Source organism: Sarcophilus harrisii, chromosome 1 (assembly GCF_902635505.1).
Source record: "Sarcophilus harrisii chromosome 1, mSarHar1.11, whole genome shotgun sequence".
NCBI classification, from domain to species: Eukaryota; Metazoa; Chordata; class Mammalia; order Dasyuromorphia; family Dasyuridae; genus Sarcophilus; species Sarcophilus harrisii.
Window position 1 is genome coordinate 436386339 of NC_045426.1, and position 21479 is coordinate 436407817.

Here is a 21479-nt window from a genome sequence, read left to right on the forward strand (position 1 = left end):
TTCACATTAAGAATGTAATGTAATGAATCACATTAAGATTGTCATACACTCAGATAAATATATATTCATGGAAATATTGCAAGGAAATTCCATCAGCAGTGTCTGATTCTTCCTCAGCAAAGACTTTTAAATATTCTGTCTTCTGCATGTTTTCTAATGATTTAAGGCCCCTTCCTCCCCCGCCCCTTTTTTGGCTGAAGAGTCACAAAACCACATGACAGAAAGGGAACCAAAGTTGAAGAATTTATAACACACATACACATTTACTTAGAGGGGAAAAAAGGAAAAGTTGGTCCTAAAGGAAATGCCCAGACATCATTTCCAATTGGTTATTCCCAAATATCACGTGTCCTAGATATCTTTAAAAGGAAGTTATCTGGGCTCAGAAGTGTCACATTGCTTTCCTGAAAACCAGTTTCCTTTCCCTGCTTGAGGTCGAAATCTCAAGAGTCCCACAAAATGTGTGAGGCGTTTGTAGGAACCTGGAAGCTTATTTCCAGTGAAAACTTTGATGAATACATGAAAGAAGTGGGTAAGGATAAACCTTGTAATCTTGCCTGGATAAGGAATGACTTTTTCTTTCTAGGGAAATGAAGTTCATGACTGTGTGTTCACACTGGAAGGCTGGCCAGCTAATTAAATCGCCCTTCTTCAAAGGATATGTTGGTATTGATTGCCCTTTGCTTCTGTATTCTAAATGTTTTTTCAGGTTTCCAATTAGAAAAGTAAACTTTGTGTGTGAAAGGGTCTAATCAAGTTTTTTTTTTTTTTTTTTTTTAATAGCTAACAGAAATTATCCTCCTGATTTGCTGTCCCTGATTCTTTTGGTTCATTGGCTCATTGTCTATGGCTTTCCCATCCATGGAAACAAAGAAATATATTTGTAATCTAGTATGGTGTTGTATAGCAGTTTGCATTTGAAATGTGTACTAAAGTTCCCATCTTACTTTATGCCATGTTATACTCTTGCTTTCTTTTCCAGGGTGAAGAAATAACTCAAATGATTAAGCTTTCCCCGTAGCTAAAGAATATTTAGAGAGCTATAGGAGTGGCCACCAAGATTGTATACTGATTGTTTGGTTATCGAGCTTATTCTGACAATTGCTGCTTAATGGGAGACAATGTCTCACACTTCATATTTACCTTCTTTGACTTTATTAATGTTTTTTGACTCTTTTACTCTGGCCTTAAAATCAAGAGGACCTTAGTTCAAATTTGTGCTCAGAAACTTACTGTTATGTGACCCTGGGTGAATCAATTAACTGAGGTTGCCTCAAAAAAATTTTTTTAAAGAAAAAGATGTTTTTTGACTTGAATTATAGGAGATTTCTAGATGCTGAAGCCATACTTCCTTTAAAGTCAGAGTTTAGTACTCTAAGTTTAACAATCCAAACTTATCTGAAATTATGTTACAAATTTACTAAAGAATTCAACTGAAAGTTTCAGATGATATTATTGTATTTATTTCATTAATTAAATACAAATGGGATTTTAAAATAGAGTATTTATTTAATATAGATAGGATATATTCTCTCCACCATAATTTTGTGTCAAAAATAGGTCAGACCTTATGATTTATAAGGGTCCACCAAAGGAAGTTCCTTCTCCCTGTAACAGATGCTTAGTGAGAACTTTCCTAGAAGTAGTGTATTGGAGAAAGAAGAGGCACTATCAGTGTTTTACTTAGGAATCATCATTTAAATATATGTCACTTTACACACTTCAGGGAACATAATACTCACTGAATAAATATTCATTGATTATTACTTATTTGAATTGATTATTACTTAATTGAAAACCGAAAATCTTATGTCTTTTCAAAAGCCTCAAACTTCTGAAAAGATAAAACAACTTTTTTGATTTTCTGAAACTAGGTGCTGGCTTATAGAAAAGAGAGGGGGAAAGTAATCTAATCTTGTACTGATTCTTATGCCATGCCATGATTGCATATGATTTCCTTCTCACGTGTGAGGTACTGGGATCTGAGTGATTTAATTAGTGTTTTCCTTTCAAATATTCATTTAAAGTATTTGAATTCTATATTAACAAAGCACCATTCAAAATATCAATTGATTTGCTGTTGTTATTTAGTCATTTTAGTCATGTCTAACTTATGACCCCATTTGGGGTTTTCTTGGCAAACATATTGGAATAGTTTGCCATTTCCTTCTTCAGCTCATTTCATAGATGAAGAAACTGAGGCAAACAGGATTAAATGTTTTACGCAAGTGCACAGGGTCACAGTAAGTATCTGAGGCTAGTTTTGAACTCATGAATTTTCTAATTCCAAATCTAGTGCGTTATCCACTGTACTACCTAGCTGCTTTTTAATTTTCTTGTTCAGTCATTTTCTACTCCTTGTGACCCCATTTGGGCTTTTCTTGGCAAAGACACTGGAGTGATTGGCTGTTTCCTTTTCTAGCACATTTTACAGATGAGGAACTCAAGGCAAACAGGGTCACACAGCTAGTAATTATCCAAGACCAGAGTTGAATTCAGGTCTTCCTGATTCCTGATTCTACTTAGCTACCCTCCTATTCTAACCAATTGAACAGAATTACTTAAGACATTTTAAGGGGACTGCATAAGAAAAGTCAATGAAGAAACCTCCTCTCCCAATGCAGATTGGTACCTGCTTTACAGTTTATAATGTATTTGTGCTCTGGAGGTGGGGATCCACATAGTCAAAAGCAAAGTCTAAATCCAGGCCCTCCTGATTCCTGTTTTATCTACTAGGCTAATGAATCACTGGGAGCAGACCCCAAGAAACAGCTTTGGGTGGAGAGGGTAACTTTTGACTTACCCAAGATCACTCAAGGAAGCAAATCAAAAGTCATATCTCAGATTTCCTTATTCTACAGAATAATATCTTCTTACCATGCTATTGCATTCATTATGCTTCAGAAATTTTCTATATTTTGCCAGAGTCACCATTTGACCACCTTTTCATTAGGTAGCTTATTTTAGTCCATCTAGCTGCAAAATGAGAGCTGACCCATCACTAATGTTACCCTCCTGGACATTGTCATACTCATTTCCATCTCTGATGCTTCCGGTGGTCTCTAAGGAAGTAAAACAAATAAAATTCATAGTCCTCAATTATTAAAATAATTTCAATGTAGTCATAAAATCACAAAACTTTAAAGCTGGGAGAAATAAAAATTTATCTATCCAGATTTTTCATTTTATAGATGAGAAAACTGAGACGTAAAGAGTTTGAATATATTCAAGGTCACATATTTAGCAGTCCTAGAATCTCCAGGCTGTACTCCCATGTCTGTTTTTTCTTTTCATTTATGAGACTATGGGTTTCCCAATCATTTCATATACTTTGAGCCTATGTAAAGTGCTTTATGAAGTGTTATGTAAATGGCAGCTATTATTGTAGGGGTATATAGACAGTAGGATCAGTTTATTTGGATAAGGAAGATTTCTTGAGAAATTTGATACATAGCAGATGCTTAACAAATGCTTGTTGAAATAATTTGAATTGAAGCCATTTATAACCCCCAAAGGAGGATTTCTCAGAAAAAAAAAAAAGCATTCCTTCTCTTTTTAATTGTCTCCCACCTCCAAAACAGACATCCTTGGCTACATTTAGGAACCTAAAAATAATCATTTGGAGGTTTTTAGTTACACTGTGAAACTTTTTTTCTTAATTTAATTTCTTTAAATTAATTATTAATTTATAATATTTAATATTATATATTATAATTATATTACACATATAATATATTATCATTATTCTTATATATAATATATAGTATAACAATTATATTATAATATAATATATAATATTATAATAAATAATAATAATTTATAATATTTAATTAATTAATTAATTTAATAAATAAACTGGTTACTCTGGTGAGTCAGTGTGGCCTAATGGAGAAGCCTGATTTCAGAGTTTGGAAGATCTAGATTCAAAGCCATTGGGTGATTTCATGTAATTCTCATAATCTCTCAGTGCTCTAGGCCAGAGATAGCTGAACCAGATTACAATGTGATTGGAAAATAATAAAATAAATACAATATAAATAAAGGTAATATGTGGGTTTTTTTAAGTCCTCTTTTCTACTTGAGTTTAGACAACCCTATTCAACTTTACTTGAGCTGAGTAACAACCACTGCTCTAGACAACCCTGTTATATATAAGTTGAACTAAAAGTGTCCCATTAGGAATTTCTTTCATCCCTCCCTCTCCACTCCCCAAAATGTCCTGCACCAGTACAATCCTAGGTCTAGGCTTTGTCATTATCTGTAGCTGATATGCTATCCTTTCCCTAAACATCTCTAAATCAATTTGACATCTCCACAGTAAATGGTCTGATGATATTTTCTGGGGTTCAGGATCAATGTGATTTCATTGATATGGGAACTCCTGATGTGGAAATAACCTTTAGTAATGTAACTATACAATTTTGCTCTGTCCATTACACTTGTAATTTTTAGGTTTAAAGGGATGCCTGAGCCACTGAAAGGGTAAATTAGTTGGGTCACATAGTCATTATGTGACTTGAAAATTGGCCCTTTATTCACTAAGCCAGTTACCTCACTATAATAATGGTAAGAAATATATCTTTGGGGAACTCAAGTCAAGACTCAAAGTATGACAGAATAATTTAGGAAAGAACATATAAATATGAGGCTTGAGTAGTGAAATGGTAACCAACTAGAAAGAGTTAATCAAGAAAGAGTGATCAGCTTGAAATCATGCTTCTTTTACAATGAATAGAGATTAAAAAAAAAAAAAAACCTAAGCATGCCTCAGGGATTCTTATTCTGGGTTTCATGAATTTTTTTTTTAATTTCGATAGCAACATTTCAACTTAATAGGTTCCCTTTGCAATCTAGCATGATTTTATTATGTGCATTAAAATATTATTGTAAGAAAGAACAAAATATTGTATAAAGATATAGCCTTTATCAGAGGGTAAATTGGGCTATGACACAAAAAAATTAAGAACTAGCCAAAGACACACTATTAGTGAGAAGTTAAACTTAAGTTCTAAATTTAATTATGCTTCACTCACTAAGGCTTATTCATGATGGAAAAGTATTAATTAATCAATCAATAAGTATTTATTATGTAGCTGTACGTGGTAGGCACTGAATATTACAACACTTGAATGTTATAAGATAGCTGACTATTTGGTGTCTAATGATGCTATCAGAGCTTTTTGTTTTGTTTTGTTTTTTATTATATTATTTATTACTTACAATACTGACTTTTATGCTTGCTCATAATGTGTTTTGTAAAGTGACATAATAGGTCTTTATTCCCCCATGCTCTAGCCAGCATCTGAGATGGAATACCTTAGATCATATAATATTGTCTACTAGGCCTGGAGCTAAAACAACAGATAGGTGATATACTTTTTCAAACATTACCTCATTTACCAAATAGTCCCTGCATATTTTTTCCTGCAAAAGATAAATGAAGCCTTTTAGGAGCATACTATCATTTTTGTTGTTTCTTAGAACCAAAAGGAATCATAAAAATAAAATTTTTAAAAATCACTTGCATAAATATAAATTAGAATTATACTCAAGGTATCTACTCTTAATAGAATTTAATATAAAACTTAAAATATTCTCTTCTCTGCATTTTAGGAGTGGGTTTTGCCACCAGAAAAGTGGCAAGCATGGCTAAACCCAACATGATCATCAGTGTACAAGGTGATGTGATCACCATTAAATCAGAAAGTACTTTTAAAAATACTGAGATTTCCTTCAAACTGGGCCAGGAATTTGATGAAGTCACTGCAGATGACAGAAAAGTCAAGGTGAGGAATAAAAGTTCCCTTTATGTTAAGGGATATTTCTTTTAAAAAATACTTTTTAAAATTGGAATTCTGTTCTACATCAACTTCATTTCACAAAATACCTTTCCTTTTCCCTACCCTGAGTGGTATCCTTTATTACAAAGAAAAAAAGAAAGAAAAAACTCATAAGGAAAACTAACCAACACATCAACAAAGTATTAAGATTTATTTTTCCATATCCATAGTCTCCCACTGAAAGGAGGGTAATCTCAGTCTCAGATCTGTTCTGTATCACCAAATTTTGTTACTATTGGGTTATTTTCTTTTTTCCATTTACATTATTGTAATTACTGCTTATGTTATTTTCCTTATTCTGCCGATTTCACTTTGCACCATTTCATGTCTTCCTACGTTTCTCTATATCTTCATATTCATTATTTCTTTTATGATAGCATTATTCTATTAGAATTAGGTACAACAACTACTCCTCAAGAGTTGGATATATACTTTGTTTCCAACTACTATTACAAAAAATCCATGTAGTAATTATTTTGGCATATATGCAACATTTCTTTCTATGTTTTACCTCCTTGAGATAAGAAGTAGAGTTTCCTGGTCAAATAGTGTAGACATTTTATTCACTCTCTACATTAATTTCAATTTTGTTTACTTATGATCAATTTGCTCATTTTACCATCAGGACATTCAAGAGCCTGCCTTTCCATAATACCTCCAAAATAAATTATTTCCATCTTTGTCATTACTATTCATCCAAATTTGCTGGGGATGAAGTGAAAAACAAGTGAAGTTGTTTCAACTTGTATTTCTCTTATTATTAATGGTTGGAACAATCTTTTATATGGTTGTTAATAGTTTACAACTCTTCTGAGAATCATTTATATCCTCTGACCATTCATCCATGCATTAATAGCTCTTTGTCATAGATATTTGTGTTGGTTTGCTATATATCTTGGAAAATAGATTCTTATCAGAAGTAAGTGATACAAAGATTTTTCCCCCCAGTATATTGCTTCCTTTCTTATATCAGTTGCATTATTTTTATTTGTGCAAAAGCTTTTTCAATTTCATGGAATTGAAATGATTTATTTAATTTTAAAAATTATCTTGATCTCTTGTTTAGTTAAGAATTTTTCCTCAAGAGACATTTCTATATTCTTAAAAAGTCTCATATACTATAATAATGAGAAAAAATGATTGATCCATTGAAAATGAAAAGTCTGGAAAAATCAACATCGTGAGTAATTCTTCTATCTCTCCCAGACACACAGTGCCTCACTATACATTTTTTTTTATGTTTACAGAGTATCATAACCTTAAATGAGGGTGGACTGATTCAGGTGCAGAAATGGAATGGAAAATCAACCACAATAACAAGAAAACTTGTGGATGGTAAAATTGTGGTGGTGAGTTATTTCTAATCTCTAACTACAGCAAAGTTCTTACGGTACTACAGAAGCAGAACCATATAGTCAATGAGAGAACCAAAGCTTGATGTTTGCCTCTGCCACTTACCAGACTAAATGACCTTTCAGGAATCACTTTATCTCTTTGGGCTTCAGTTTCCTCAACTATGAAATGAGGGGGTTGGGTTGGATGAATTCTGAAGTTCTTTCTAGGTGTGAATCTTTGATCCAGGTAATCTTAGGTTGCATTCTCCCCATATAGAACACCCAACTGCCAGTTCCACCCTGAGAACACTTTGGAAAAAGCAAAAGGGGACTCCTGGACGTATAATCAATTGCATTCTGAACTCAAGTGCACATGCTAAAGTAGTGTGTAACTGGATCTGACATTAGTAAAAAAGAAATGTACATAAGTTATTCCCACCTTTTAGCTAAATTGAGCAATAGAGAAAAAAAGAACTTTTCACTCTTTCATCTTTGTTTCACTCTGAAATTTGACCCTCACTTCTTCTTGCTCCCTAGGAATGTGTCATGAAAGATGTCACTTCCACTAGAATTTATGAGAGGGCATGAACTGACTTCTCAATGGGCCAAAACCTGCCAAACTCCACCACTTTTTGTTGTGTGTGTGTGTTGTTTAAATAAGTATGAAGTTGTTCAGGACTACATTGGAAGAAATTCTATTTGCAATACATTTATCTACTCCTTTCTGTTTTATTGATTCAATAAACATCTTTAACATCAAATATGTTCATGGATATTTTGTTTAGTATGGATATTTTATTACTTTTCTTAATATTTTAAGATATATTCCTCATGGAAAATTAATAGTTGACTAGTTTACTTGTATGGGGAAGGATAATTATGTAATCCTTTTAAAATAGCTTATTTGTAATCTTTTCACTGGTCAATAATCCCAAAGAATTATTCTGCCATATTTATATTGAGTAACATTAATTTGAAATTTATGATAACACACAGTATATAGGTTTTGGTACTGCTTTGTAACTGAATCGGATGTACTCTATATAAATGTAATGAATGTCTTCCTACTTAATAAATTTTCAGAGATTTCAGCCTCAGCCCTGAGACATTTTTCTCCCTTTTCTTTTCCCCCTCTACTAGAGTGAGAAAACCATTCATTTTATTTAAGAGTAGAAAGATAAAAATACAAATCACTTATATAAAAACATTTCCTGGGAGATACTGATAAAGGAAAATGATATGGAGGACAGATATTGGACATTTGAAAATGAGAGTAGATGTCACGAACAGAGTAAAGTTAAGTTAGCAAACATTCATAATATTAAGCATTTATGCATAAAAGAACCAGTCTATGCCCTCAAGTAGCTCACAATTCAAGGGGGAATATAAAATGCTAACAACTATATAAAAGCAAGATATATACAAGAAAAATAGGAAATAATCTCTGATGATTTCAGGCCAGTTCCCATGGTCTTGTGATGAAGAAAGCCATCTGCACCTAAAGAGAGGACAGTGGGAACTGAATGTGGACCACAACATAGTATTTTCATTCTTTTTTGTTGTTGTTTGCTTGTATTTTGTTTGCTTTCTCATTTTTTTCCTTTTTGATCTAATTTTTCTTGTGCAGCATGATAACTGTGGAAATATATATAGAAGAATTGCATATGTTTAATATATATTGGATCACTTGCCATCTAAGGGAAGGGCTGGGGGAAAGGGAGGGAAAATTAGAATACAAGGTTTTATAAGGGTGGATGTTGAAAATTATTCATGTATATATTTTGAAAATAAAAAGCTTTAATTAAAAAAGGAAATAATCTCTGAGGGAAAGCACTAACTAATATTAAGGAGATCAGAAAAAAATCTTCTTGATAAAGGTGAGATTTTAGCTGAGACTTTAAAAAAAGAGTGGAAAATCAGGTTTCCCATAAGAGGCATAAGGGACAACCAATAAAAATTCTGTGAGTAAATGGATTGTCTTCTACAAGAAACATCAAGGACACAGGTGTCACTAGACAATGAAGATGTAGAGGAGAGAAAAATACATGTGGTAAGATTGGAGGGACCAGGCTGTAAAAGGCTTTCTTTTTTTTTTTTTTTTTTTTTTTTTAATTTTTTTTTTTTATTTAATAGCCTTTAATTTACAGGATATATACATGGGTAACTTTACAGCATTAACAATTGCCAAACCTCTTGTTCCAATTTTTCACCTCTTACCCCCCCCCACCCCCTCCCCTAAATGGCAGGATGACCAGTAGATGTTAAATATATTAAAATATAACTTAGATACACAATAAGTATACATGACCAAAACATTATTTTGCTATACAAAAAGAATCAGACTCTGAATTATTGTACAATTAGCTTGTGAAGGAAATCAAAGATGCAGGTGTGCATAAATATAGGGACTGGGAATTCAATGTAATGGTTTTTAGTCATCTCCCAGAGTTCTTTTTCTGGGTATAGCTAGTTCAGTTCATTACTGCTCCATTAGAAATGATTTGGTTGATCTCGTTGCTGAGGATGGCCTGATCCATCAGGACTGGTCATCATCTAGTATTGTTGTTGAAGTATATAATGATCTCCTGGTCCTGCTCATTTCACTTAGCATCAGTTCGTGTAAGTCTCTCCAGGCCTTTCTGAAATCATCCTGTTGGTCATTTCTTACAGAACAGTAATATTCCATAATTTTCATATACCACAATTTATTCAGCCATTCTCCAACTGATGGACATCCATTCAGTTTCCAGTTTCTAGCCACTACAAAAAGGGCTGCCACAAACATTCGTGCACATACAGGTCCCTTTCCCTTCTTTATAATCTCTTTGGGATATAATCCCAGTAGTAACACTGCTGGATCAAAGGGTATGCACAGTTTGATAACTTTTTGAGCATAGTTCCAAACTACTCTCCAAAATGGTTGGATTCGTTCACAACTCCACCAACAATGCATCAATGTCCCAGTTTTCCCGCATCCCCTCCAACAATCATCATTATTTTTTCCTGTCATCTTAGCCAATCTGACAGGTGTGTAGTGGTATCTTAGAGTTGTCTTAATTTGCATTTCTCTGATTAATAATGACTTGGAGCATCTTTTCATATGACTAGAAATAGTTTCAATTTCTTCATCTGAGAATTGTCTGTTCATATCCTTTGACCATTTTTCAATTGGAGAATGGCTTGATTTTTTATAAATTAGAGTTAATTCTCTATATATTTTGGAAATGAGGCCTTTATCAGAACCTTTGACTGTAAAAATATTTTCCCAGTTTATTGCTTCCCTTCTAATCTTGTCTGCATTAGTTTTGTTTGTACAAAAACTTTTCAGTTTGGTATAATCGAAATTTTCTATTTTGTGATCAGTAATGATCTCTAGTTCTGCTTTGGTCATAAAGACCTTCCCCTTCCACAGGTCTGAGAGGTAAACTATCCTATGTTCCTCTAATTTATTAATAATTTCATTCTTTATGCCTAGGTCATGAACCCATTTTGACCTTATCTTGGTGTACGGCGTTAAGTATGGATCAATGCCTAGTTTCTGCCATATTAGTTTCCAATTTTCCCAGCAATTTTTATCAAACAGTAAGTTCTTATCCCAAAAGCTGGGATCTTTGGGTTTGTCAAAGACTAGGTTGCTATATTTGTTGACTGTTTTATCCCTTGAACCTAATCTATTCCACTGATCAACTAATCTATTCCTTAGCCAATACCAAATAGTTTTGGTAACTGCTGCTCTATAATATAATTTTAGATCTGGTACAGCTAAGCCACCATCATTTGATTTTTTTTTCATTAATTCCCTTGAAATTCTTGACCTTTTGTTTTTCCATATGAACTTTGTTGTTATTTTTTCTAGGTCATTAAAATAGTTTTTTGGGAGTCTGATTGGTATAGCGCTAAATAAATAGATTAGTTTAGGTAATATTGTCATCTTTATTATATTTGCTCGCCCTATCCAAGAGCATTTAATATTTTTCCAATTGGTTAGATCAGACTTAATTTGTGTGAAAAGTGGTCTGTAATTTTGCTCATAAAGTTTCTGATTTTCCCTTGGCAGATAGATTCCTAAATATTTTATATTATCAGTAGTTACTTTAAATGGAATTTCTCTTTGTAACTCTGACTGTTGGATTTTGTTAGTGATATATAAGAATGCTGATGACTTATGTGGGTTTATTTTATAACCAGCAACTTTGCTAAAGTTGTGGATTATTTCTAATAACTTTTTAGCAGAATCTCTGGGGTTCTCTAAGTATACCATCATGTCATCGGCAAAGAGTGATAATTTGGCTTCCTCATTGCCTATTCTTATTCCTTTAATCTCTTTCTCAGCTCTTATTGCTATAGCTAGCGTTTCTAATACAATATTAAATAGTAACGGTGATAGTGGGCAACCTTGTTTCACTCCAGATCTTATTGGGAATGGTTGCAGTTTGTCTCCATTACATATGATGCTTACTGATGGTTTAATAGATGCTGCTGATTATTTTAAGGAAAAGTCCATTTATTCCTATACTCTCAAGTGTTTTTAATAGGAATGGATGTTGGATTTTATCAAATGCTTTTTCTGCATCTATTGAGATGATCATATGGTTTTTGTTAATTTGGTTATTGACATGGCCAATTATATTGATAGTTTTCCTAATATTGAACCAGCCCTGCATTCCTGGTATAAATCCTACTTGATCATAGTGTATTATCTTGGAGATGATTTTCTGTAGTCTTTTTGCTAATATCTTATTTAAGATTTTAGCATCAATATTCATTAGGGAGATTGGTCTATAATTTTCTTTCTCTGTTTTCAGCCTACCTGGTTTAGGTATCAGTACCATGTCTGTGTCATAGAAGGAATTTGGTAGGACTCCTTCATTCCCTATTTTATCAAATAATTTATATAGCATTGGGGCCAATTGCTCTTTAAATGTTTGGTAAAATTCACATGTAAATCCATCTGGTCCTGGTGTAAAAGGCTTTCAAAGTCAAACAGAAAATTTGATGTTTGATCCTGTTGGTAATAGGGAGTCACTGGAATTGATTTAATATGGGATGCCAGGAACAGACCTGTGTCTAAGAAAGATCAATTTTGTGGTAAACTGGGAATGGACTGCAGTGGGGGAGAGACTTGAGGCAGAGAAATCAAATAAAAGATTATTGAAATAATCCAGGTGCAAGGTGATAGGATCTTGTATCAGAGTGGTAGCTATGTGAATGGAGAGAAGAGAGGTATACACAAAATGTTTTGAGGATAAAATTGACAATATTTGACAACTAATAGGATAGGAGAGGTGATGAGAAAGAGTGAGAGGTCAAATGAGTTGCAATTCTGGGTGTCTGGAGTAGGAAGAGGGAAGTCAGGAAAAAAGGGAAAGTTTTGGAGAAGTGATAATGAATTAAGTTTTGGACATGTTGAATTTAAGATGATTATGGCACATCCTATACAAGACACCTAATATGCACAAATGGAGACCAGAAGAGAAATTAGTTGGACAAATAATTTTGAGAACCATCTCATAAAGATAACTGAATCATCAGGTGAAAAATATAGAAGGAAAAGAGAAAGAACTTAGATCAGAGTTCTGAAAGACCAACTTTTGTTATCAGGAATGCTCTGAATGAAAATCTAGCAAAGAATACTGAGGAGACTAGAAGAGAACCAGGAGAGAACAATGTCACAAGGAGAAAAAGGGGGTCAATAATGTCAAAGTGTACAGAAAAGTCAAGAATGATGGGGACTGAGAAAAAGCCATTCTATTTGGAATTATTGCTAACTTGGAGAAAGTAGTTTTGGTTGAATGATGAAGTCAAAAGCCAAAGTATTAAGAAGAGTGTGAGAAGCTATTGATTAGATAAATGCAAATTAATAGGCTTGATAAAGGCCACATTTATCAGATTTATAAAGAACTGAGTGAAATTTACAGGAATATAAGTCTTTTTCCAATTGATCATTATGGGCAGTAGTACCTCCAGGTTACTCCCATACATTAATACTCACAGATTTCAGGTTAGATCCATGGGATATGGCTATCCTAAGGCTAAAAATTACTTTTTGGGTATGCATTCTTAAAACTACTGCTTGTGAGCACCCACTAGTGAGTTTTCTTTGATAAATAGTGACACAATTAGTTTAAAGCAAAGGTATTTCTCAAGATGGCATAATAAAAAGAAAAAGCTAGTCCTTGTTTTCTTGAAGAGGCCAATGGCATCACAAAGGACACATTGAATTGTGTAAATTATATTAAAGTGAAGCAAATATGGCATTCTTGGTTCATTAATTGCTGTCCTTTATTTTTGAAAAGGATAAAAAAAAATCATCATGCTAGAGTTGAGTTACTATGTGTCCAACTGTGGCTTATCAGACCAATGTGAACTTGGAAGGCTCTGGCTCAGGTTGGACACAAATAGTGCCTGTGAATATTTGGGGTGTATTCTCTAACTTTGTGCATCTGATGTTTCTTCTGAGCTAATTCAATTCTGCTTTGTTCATAGAGCACAGCAACTTCTCTGATGAGGGCATGCCATGCCGGGTGGTCTGTGCCCGTGTCTCCCGTGTAATAAAATAGATTCTAAAGTTCTTAAGATATTTTGACAGTATCATTGCATCACTTTTTCTGACCACCTTGTGAGTGCTTGCCTGTGTGAACTCTCCGTAAATAATTTTTTTGGACAAACGTACATTTGGCACTTGAACAAAGTGGCCAACGTAATGAAATTGTGCTCTCTGAAGTAGAGTTGGAATGCTTGGCAGTTTACTTAGAGAAATGCCCTGAGAGTCTGGTAACTTATCTTGCCAGGTGATCTTCAGAATCTTTCTAAGACAATTCAAATAGAAGCAATCCAGTTTCCTGGCATGGTGCTGGAATACTGTCCAGGTTTCACAGGCATAAAACAATGAGGTCAACACAATGGCTCTGTAAACCTTCAGTTCAGTAGCCAGTCTAATCCCTCTCCTCTCCCAACTTTCCTTCCAAGCCTCCCAAACATGGAACTAGCTCTGACAATATGTGTGTCAAGCTCATTGTCAATGTGGACATCTCTGGAAAGTATACTGCCACAGGAAGAGAACTTATCCATAGTATTCAAAACTTCACCACTTGCTGTAACTGATGGTTCCATACATAGGGATGGTGTGGTTTAGCTAATGGAGGACCTGTGTATTCTTGGTGGTAATTGTTGGCCAAAATTAGCACCAGCAGCAAAGAATTGATCCATACTCTGTTGCATCTTTGCTTTGGAGGCTGCACTGAATGCCCAATCATTTGCAAACAATCCCTCCATTTTAGTTTTAGTTTGTAGTCTTTTCAAGTAGAAGAATTTACCATTGGAGGAGTAGCTGACTTTAATTCCATGTTTGTTGTCAATGAAGGTGTTTGACATCATGACTGAAAACATCATTCTAAAGAGCATAGCACCAGTCACACAGCCTTGTTTCATTCCACTGGTGACTGGGCAAGCTCGAGAGCATTGCCCTTGGTCAGAACCTGGGCAAACATGCCATCATGAAATTGATGTACTATATTAATAAACTTCTCTGGACAACCAAATCTTGACATAAATATCCATAAACCCTCATTACTAATAGTATCAAAAGCCTTGGTCAGTTCTATAAATCTACAAAAAAGCAGATTTCTGTTTTGTTCCTGGCATTTTTCCTGGACTTGTCGGACAATAAACACCCGTATCGATTTTCCTTGGCCCCTTCTGAAGCCACCCTAGCTCTCAGGTAGATGACATTTTTCTAAGTATAGGATCATTCTATTAAGGAGGAATCTGGCAATGACTAAGAGAAAGACTGCACCTGTGCTTGTCACAAGAAAATCTATTCCATTTACCTTTATAAAAATGTATGATAAAGGTATCCTTGAACTCCTGGGACATAACTTCCTCTTGCCATATAATCTGGGAAATTTCACTCCACCTTGTAAATCTCAGCTGGAATCGAATCAATATTTTCATTTGTCACAATCTTGAGACCTTTCACCGTTCTAATTCACCTTCTGCATGTTCTCCATCTTCTCAATGTGTTTGCAAAATGGGCTTACAGAATTGGGTACAAGGCTCCATATGTGATCTGACAAATGTAAAGTCTAATAGGACTATCAGCTCCCTCTTTCTGAATCCCAGATCTCTTTGTTCAGTCTAAGATCACATTAGCCTTTTGGATGCCATGTCACATTGTTGATACATCTTGAACTTGAAATCTTGTTTTATCAGACAAAAGCAGACTAATGTCATTAAAAACCTCTTCTTCAGTTAGAACTTCAGCTAGAGAGTGATTAATTTCAGCTTGAGGTAAATGGTCAATAGCTTCAGCCCATCTGCCAAAACAGTTTACCAGAGTGTGGCCACTGTGCACGCTGGTTTATTGGAGCCACAGGTAAGAGTTAGGAGGATCAGATGGACACTAAAGGTGGAAAGCAGCCCTGTAAAAGGCTCAGCATCCTTGGACCAGAGGTACTAGTCTTCCTTGAACATACCCTACACCCCAAATATGGCATTCTTATAGAGTATACAAATAGCATAAAGCTAAGAGAAATGATTAACATACCGAATAACAGCCAGAATGTCAAAAGACCTTAACAAAGTGTAATGTTGTACAAAGCTCTAATAAGATAAAATATAAAGGATAGAACTGCACTTGATTTAAAAAAATAAATTGTCACAAGTCCAAGATGAAGAGACAGAGGTAAGCAGCTATTTATCTGAATAAAGATCTAAGTAGATTTCAAGTTCAAGATGTATCAACAATGTGACATGGCTTCCAAAAAGACTAATGTGACCTTAGACTAAACAGAGAGATCTGGGATTCAGAAAGAGGAAGCTGATAGTCCTTTTAGACTTTACATTTGTCAGATCACATATGGAGCCTTGTACCCAATTCTGTAAGACCATTTTGCAAACACATTGAGAAGATGGAGAACATGCAGAAGGTGAATTAGAACGGTGAAAAGTCTCATGATTGTGGCAAATGAAAATGTATGGAAGATATTACAAGGATGAGTCTGAAATGGAGAATACTTGCAATCATAAAGAGATTGAAGGATGAGGGACTATATTCACTCTGGCCCTAGACAGCAGAATTAGATGTAATGGTTGAACTTTGAAGAGAGGCAAATTTAAACTTTGCACAATAACAAATTTTTAAATTTTTCCAAACATAAATGTAATGAGCTGCCTTAAAAGGTAGTGAGCTTCCTTTCACTGAAACTCTTCAAAGACTGGATGACCATTTATATTTTGCCAATTTTTATGGTTTTCTTCCCAGGTATGATTTATAGAATGGTACCTCTGAAAACACTTTCTTACTCCAAGATCTGTGATTTGATAGAAGAGACTTATGTATTCAGAGTCTGTCAAACTCTTTATTTTCTATTGTACTGGATGATAAACTGTTCTCTTCCCTTCAGCTTTTTTCTCTCTTTTCTATCATTCACAAAAGAGGAAGCAGTTTTGTTTTTCCTCTCTGGTGGGCAATAAGGAGCACTTATGGTCAGATCTCCTCGCTCTGGCTCCCTGAGAGGCTGAATAAACTCATATCACCCATGTTACCTGAGAAGTGATGAGAAACCACAATCTTTTTGGTAGAAATGATGCTAGTTATGTAGCTTGTTTTGCTTTTAATAATTAAACCATGAATTTATAGAAGTCTTTTTGGATGGATTTGGATAGATTTGGAGCTAGAACTTCTGAGAGTTTATGTACTAATAAACTTTCATTGAATATCTTTTGCACCTCTCTTGAGTAGAGTTTATTTGATTTATTGAATGGGGCTCAATGGACAATACCATTGGGAATTATTGATTAAAAAAGCACAGAAATGATTAATTTTCTGTGAACCATTAACTACTTATTCCAGATTTCTACAATCAATTAGCACTGGAAGAGAAAGTCATTCGTAGCCCTTAAATCCCTTTCTGGAAAACTTACCAAATCAAGTTGAAATGGGTAATGAGTAACACAGAATTTTAAGAATGTTGTGTTCTTTTAAAAAAAATTTTTTTACCCTTTCACCTCCAACACTGGTGAGGGGTGGGGGCCTCTTGTAAAAATGTACAGAGTTAAGAAAAATTAAATTCCACAATTAATGTTGCATAAATTACTCAAGGTAGTTCTTCAAAATTCTCTTGATATAAGCAAGAAAACTTTCATGTTTAGACCTCTGTAACTCTCATTCACTAAAGTTTTTCTAAAACTTCAACAAATTCCTCTTTTCACTTTCAAACCTGCTGCTGTTCATTTGCTCATTATTTCCAAAATTTCAAAGATGCTTTTTCCATCCATGAAAGTTGTTTATTCCATAAACACTAAGCCCTTTTTTGAGATTCATAGCACAACCTGTGCACAGAGACAATTTCTTTTGCTCCTCATCCCCAATTAAACTTGATGAATAATGATGATAATAGTAATCATACCCTACACAATACACTAAGAAAATGTAAGCATTTTATAGATATTATCTGTACTACACATCATCCCTGTAAGGTAGGGAATGGGAGAAATAATTTGAAGATGAAGAAGGAGAGGTAATGTGACTTGTCCAAATAAATAATAGCTGATGGATGCGGCAGATGAAAAGGTGTTCTCTTCTCTTGCCAGAAAATTAGACTAGTATAATCATTAGATGTTCATCTGTTTCTTCCCCCAAACTTGACTCAGCATTTACATCTGAAAAGGCTGATCCTCTTTGGAAGCTGCCTTCACTACATACAAAATAATATTTATCCCTTGTTCTTTGGGTATAAGTCACAGTGCTAGAAGCTATAATCACTGACCTAAATCAAAATTTACATGTTATTTTCAATTTCCTAATTTGGTGGTAAGAACAATTAGTCAAGTGGTAGTAATGGGAATCCTGGGCCTTATGTTTCCTATTACTATGTCAAAGGAGTCACGTGGTAATGATGTCCTTTAAAAGGTAATCTTGGTAGCCCTGCAGTTCATTTCATTCCTTGGTCTTCTGATCTGAGCCTCTATTTCCACCAAAATATCCAAGATGGTTGAGCCTTTTTTGGGAACCTGGAAACTTATCTCCAGTGAAAACTTTGATGAATACATGAAAGAACTAGGTGAGATGTCATTATGTGGGATGGGAATTATTGGGTTACTTTTTTTAAAGTGTTGGGAAGTGATGGATTTCCTCTTCTATTATTTTTCTAAGTTTCTAGATTATACTATGTTGACCTAAAAAAAATCCACTTCTTACATATGTTGCAACTTTAAATGATATTGCTTTAAAGTATATGTATGGGAATAAGAGGATTATCTATGCTGAAAAATCCTATGAATTATAATATTCTATACTTATAGGAACATTCTTTGGTTAATAGTGAAGGCAGCTTCCAAAAAAAAATCAGTGCTTTCAAATGTGAATCTTCAGACTCAAATTTGGGAGAAAAACTGATGAACACCTTTATTGGATGTACAACTCTAGGTTTTCTAGCAAGAGAAGAGAACAACTTTGGGTGTCCCATGTCCATCAGCTATTATTTGTTTGAACAAACCACATTGTCTCCAATTCTTCATCTTCAAAGTATTTCTCCCTTTCTGAATGTTAATAGATTTGGTGCACAGCAAAGTCTATATTCAGCTGGTTTTATAACATTTTTACATGCAAAAAACTTAAATTTTTGACAGCTAAAACTTCTGTTCTTGATTCAGTCTCTCTTTAGATGAGGAGCTAATAACTGGAGGATTAGAAAAAGCTTCACAGAGAGGGAACATTGAGAGACACCATGAAGGAAAAGAATTCTGACAGATGGAGATAAGAAGGGAGTGTATTTTAGACATGGGCAGATGATTTGCAGATGAAGAAATGAGACTGGAATATGACTTGCCACCATGAAAAAAACTATTATAAATATTTTTGTACATGTAGGTCCTTTCCCCCTTTTTGTGATCTAAGAAGAGAGAAGTATGAAAGAAGGGTGGGATTAGAGTAAAATATCATGAATTCTATTTTGGATATATTGAATTTGATATGTCAATTGGATATCCAGATGCAAGTGCATAGTAAAAATTGGAGAGTTCAGGAGGAAGATTTAGAGTTGGATACAGCCTTGGAGTCATCAGTGTAGAGTATTCATGGAAGTGGATGTGATCATAATTTCAAGGGAAAGTATGTAGAGAGAGAAGAGTAAAATAAAATAGGGATGGAGCCTGGACCTATGATTCCAATGGCAGAGAGAGATCTTGATAAAATTCCTTTATTAATGCAATACGGCACTTTCTCTTGAACTTTGAGTTTTAGAGAGTTACCTAAACCAATGGGAGGTTAGGTAATTGAATCTGTTTAGGCTCTTATAGTCAGTATGAGGGAGAAGTTGGCTTAAATCCTGGTCTTTCTGCCTCCACTGCCTCTAATGAGCAATGGGCACAATTAGTCTAGAATGGGAGAATGATTATTAACTTGGAGACAGAAGCAACCCTAGAGGTCATCTAATGCAGCCATGGATTTTTTTTTTCAATAGATAAGGAAACTAAAGTCCAAATTATTTAAATGATTTGACCCAAGTCACTTGGAAGTTTCAGGATTTGAATTCAGGGCCTCAGATTTCAACATTCTTGGTACTCCACCATAAGTTAAGGACAGATCATAGAGGGACTTACAACTCAGGTTAAGGAGTTGTATTTTATTCTAAGCAATAAATAGATATTGTGTATTTTTTGAATATGGAAGAGTCTTATAAAGATTATTCTATTAGCTGTGTGGAGAATAGGTAGGTGAATGAAGATACTGCCAGCAAGAAGACTAGTTAGAAGAGTAGAACTAGATCCAATCTCATAAAGTAGTTGCATTATTTAAATTCATACTGCATATTTCCAGTGAGCTAGAATGGATGACCACATTTTATATAATTATAACTTTAAAAATTGTGAATTCAAATAATGCAGTCATTTCAGGAAATTCAATATTTATTCTAATTGGACCTGGATATATTTCACCAGTCCAGACAGGAGATAATGAGAATCCTAACTAAGCAGATGGTTGTCCAAATGGAGAGAAGGAACAAATGTGGATTATGTTGTGAAGACTCAGGTAAAGAGTAGTAAGGGAGTAAATTCTAATGATGATAGAACAAATAAAGAAAAGTGATGCATTTGAGAGAGACTTTAAAAGAACAAAAAATGAATTTGGCAACTGATGATACAAAAGAAAAGAGGGAGAAAGAAGAGTCAAAAGTATTTAAGCTTATGAATCTCTAAGGGACTTGAAGGATGGTAGTGTCGTCAGCAGAGAGAGAGAGAGAGTACACTTTTTAAGTAATATTTTTCTAAAGTGTAAAAACAAATTTTAACATTCATTGTTTAAAAAATGTTGAATTTCAAATTATCTCCCTTCCTCCTTCACTCTCCCTTCCCTAAAAGAGTTATCAATGTAGTATAGATTATGTATATAGTCATGTAAAACACATTTCCATGTTAGTCATGTTGTGAAAGAAGAAACAGGGCTAAAGAAAATCACTTAAAAATAAAGAAATTAAAAATAATATCTTTCAATTTGCATTATCTCTGGATGTGGATAGCATTTTCCATCACGAGTTCTTTGGAATTGTTTTGGATCATTGTATTGTTGAGAACTGAGTCATTCATCATCACAGTGTTCATTTGGTTCTGCTCACTTCATTTCATGTAAGCCTTTCCAGTTTTTTCTGAAATTCACCTACTCATCGTTTCTCAGAGCACAGTAGTAGTATTTTATTACATTCATAAGCCACAACTTGTCCAGTCATTTCCAAACTGATGGACATTCCCTCAATGTCCAATTCTTTGACACAACAAAAAGATCCCTATAAATATTTTTGTGGATGTAGGTCCTTTCCCTCCTTTTTGTGATCTAAAAGGAGAGAAGAATGGAAGAGAGGGATTAGGATAGAGTATCACGAATTCTATTTTGTATATATTGAATTTAAGAGGTCAATTGGACATACAGATGGAAGTGTTTAGTAGGAATAGATTAGAGTTGGATACAGCCTTAATCATCATTGTAGAGATTTAATTTATTTTATTTATGCAAGAAAATATAATCATCAAGGTGAACCATGTAGAAAGAGAAGAAGTCAGAACAGGGTAGGAGAAGCACCAATGCTTTTTAAGTAGAAGATTGAAATGATAATCTAGGAAGAGCCTGATTATGATACCTTAACCCAATGGCAATGGAACACTTTAATAGCAGAGTTATTTTCAACCCACAGACTACTCACTTGTGTTTTGCTGATGTTACTAGGTAAAGCATGATGGATTCTCTTGGATTATTGAAACAGATGCATCAAGAACTAACCGAAATATAGAGATAAGATACAAATTCAGG

At 34.2% G+C, this 21479-nt stretch overlaps 2 protein-coding genes across 2 annotated transcripts in view; both read left to right on the forward strand.

The window, feature by feature from the left end:
* The first annotated feature begins 233 nt into the window (after positions 1–233).
* On the forward strand, positions 234–7935 carry FABP4 (fatty acid binding protein 4). Its single transcript, XM_003759679.3, has 4 exons — positions 234–532; positions 5614–5786; positions 7088–7189; positions 7712–7935. The coding sequence occupies exons 1-4, from the start codon at positions 460–462 to the stop codon at positions 7760–7762; spliced, it is 399 nt and encodes a 132-aa protein (XP_003759727.1). The 5' UTR covers positions 234–459; the 3' UTR covers positions 7763–7935.
* Positions 7936–18093: 10158 nt separating this feature from the next.
* Positions 18094–21479, forward strand: part of FABP9 (fatty acid binding protein 9) — a 7480-nt gene continuing 4094 nt past the window's right edge. Inside the window, exon 1 of the mRNA XM_003759678.2 lies at positions 18094–18237. Within this exon, the coding sequence (XP_003759726.1) occupies positions 18165–18237 (73 nt within the window). The 5' untranslated portion in view covers positions 18094–18164. The remainder of the gene's footprint in view (positions 18238–21479) is intronic.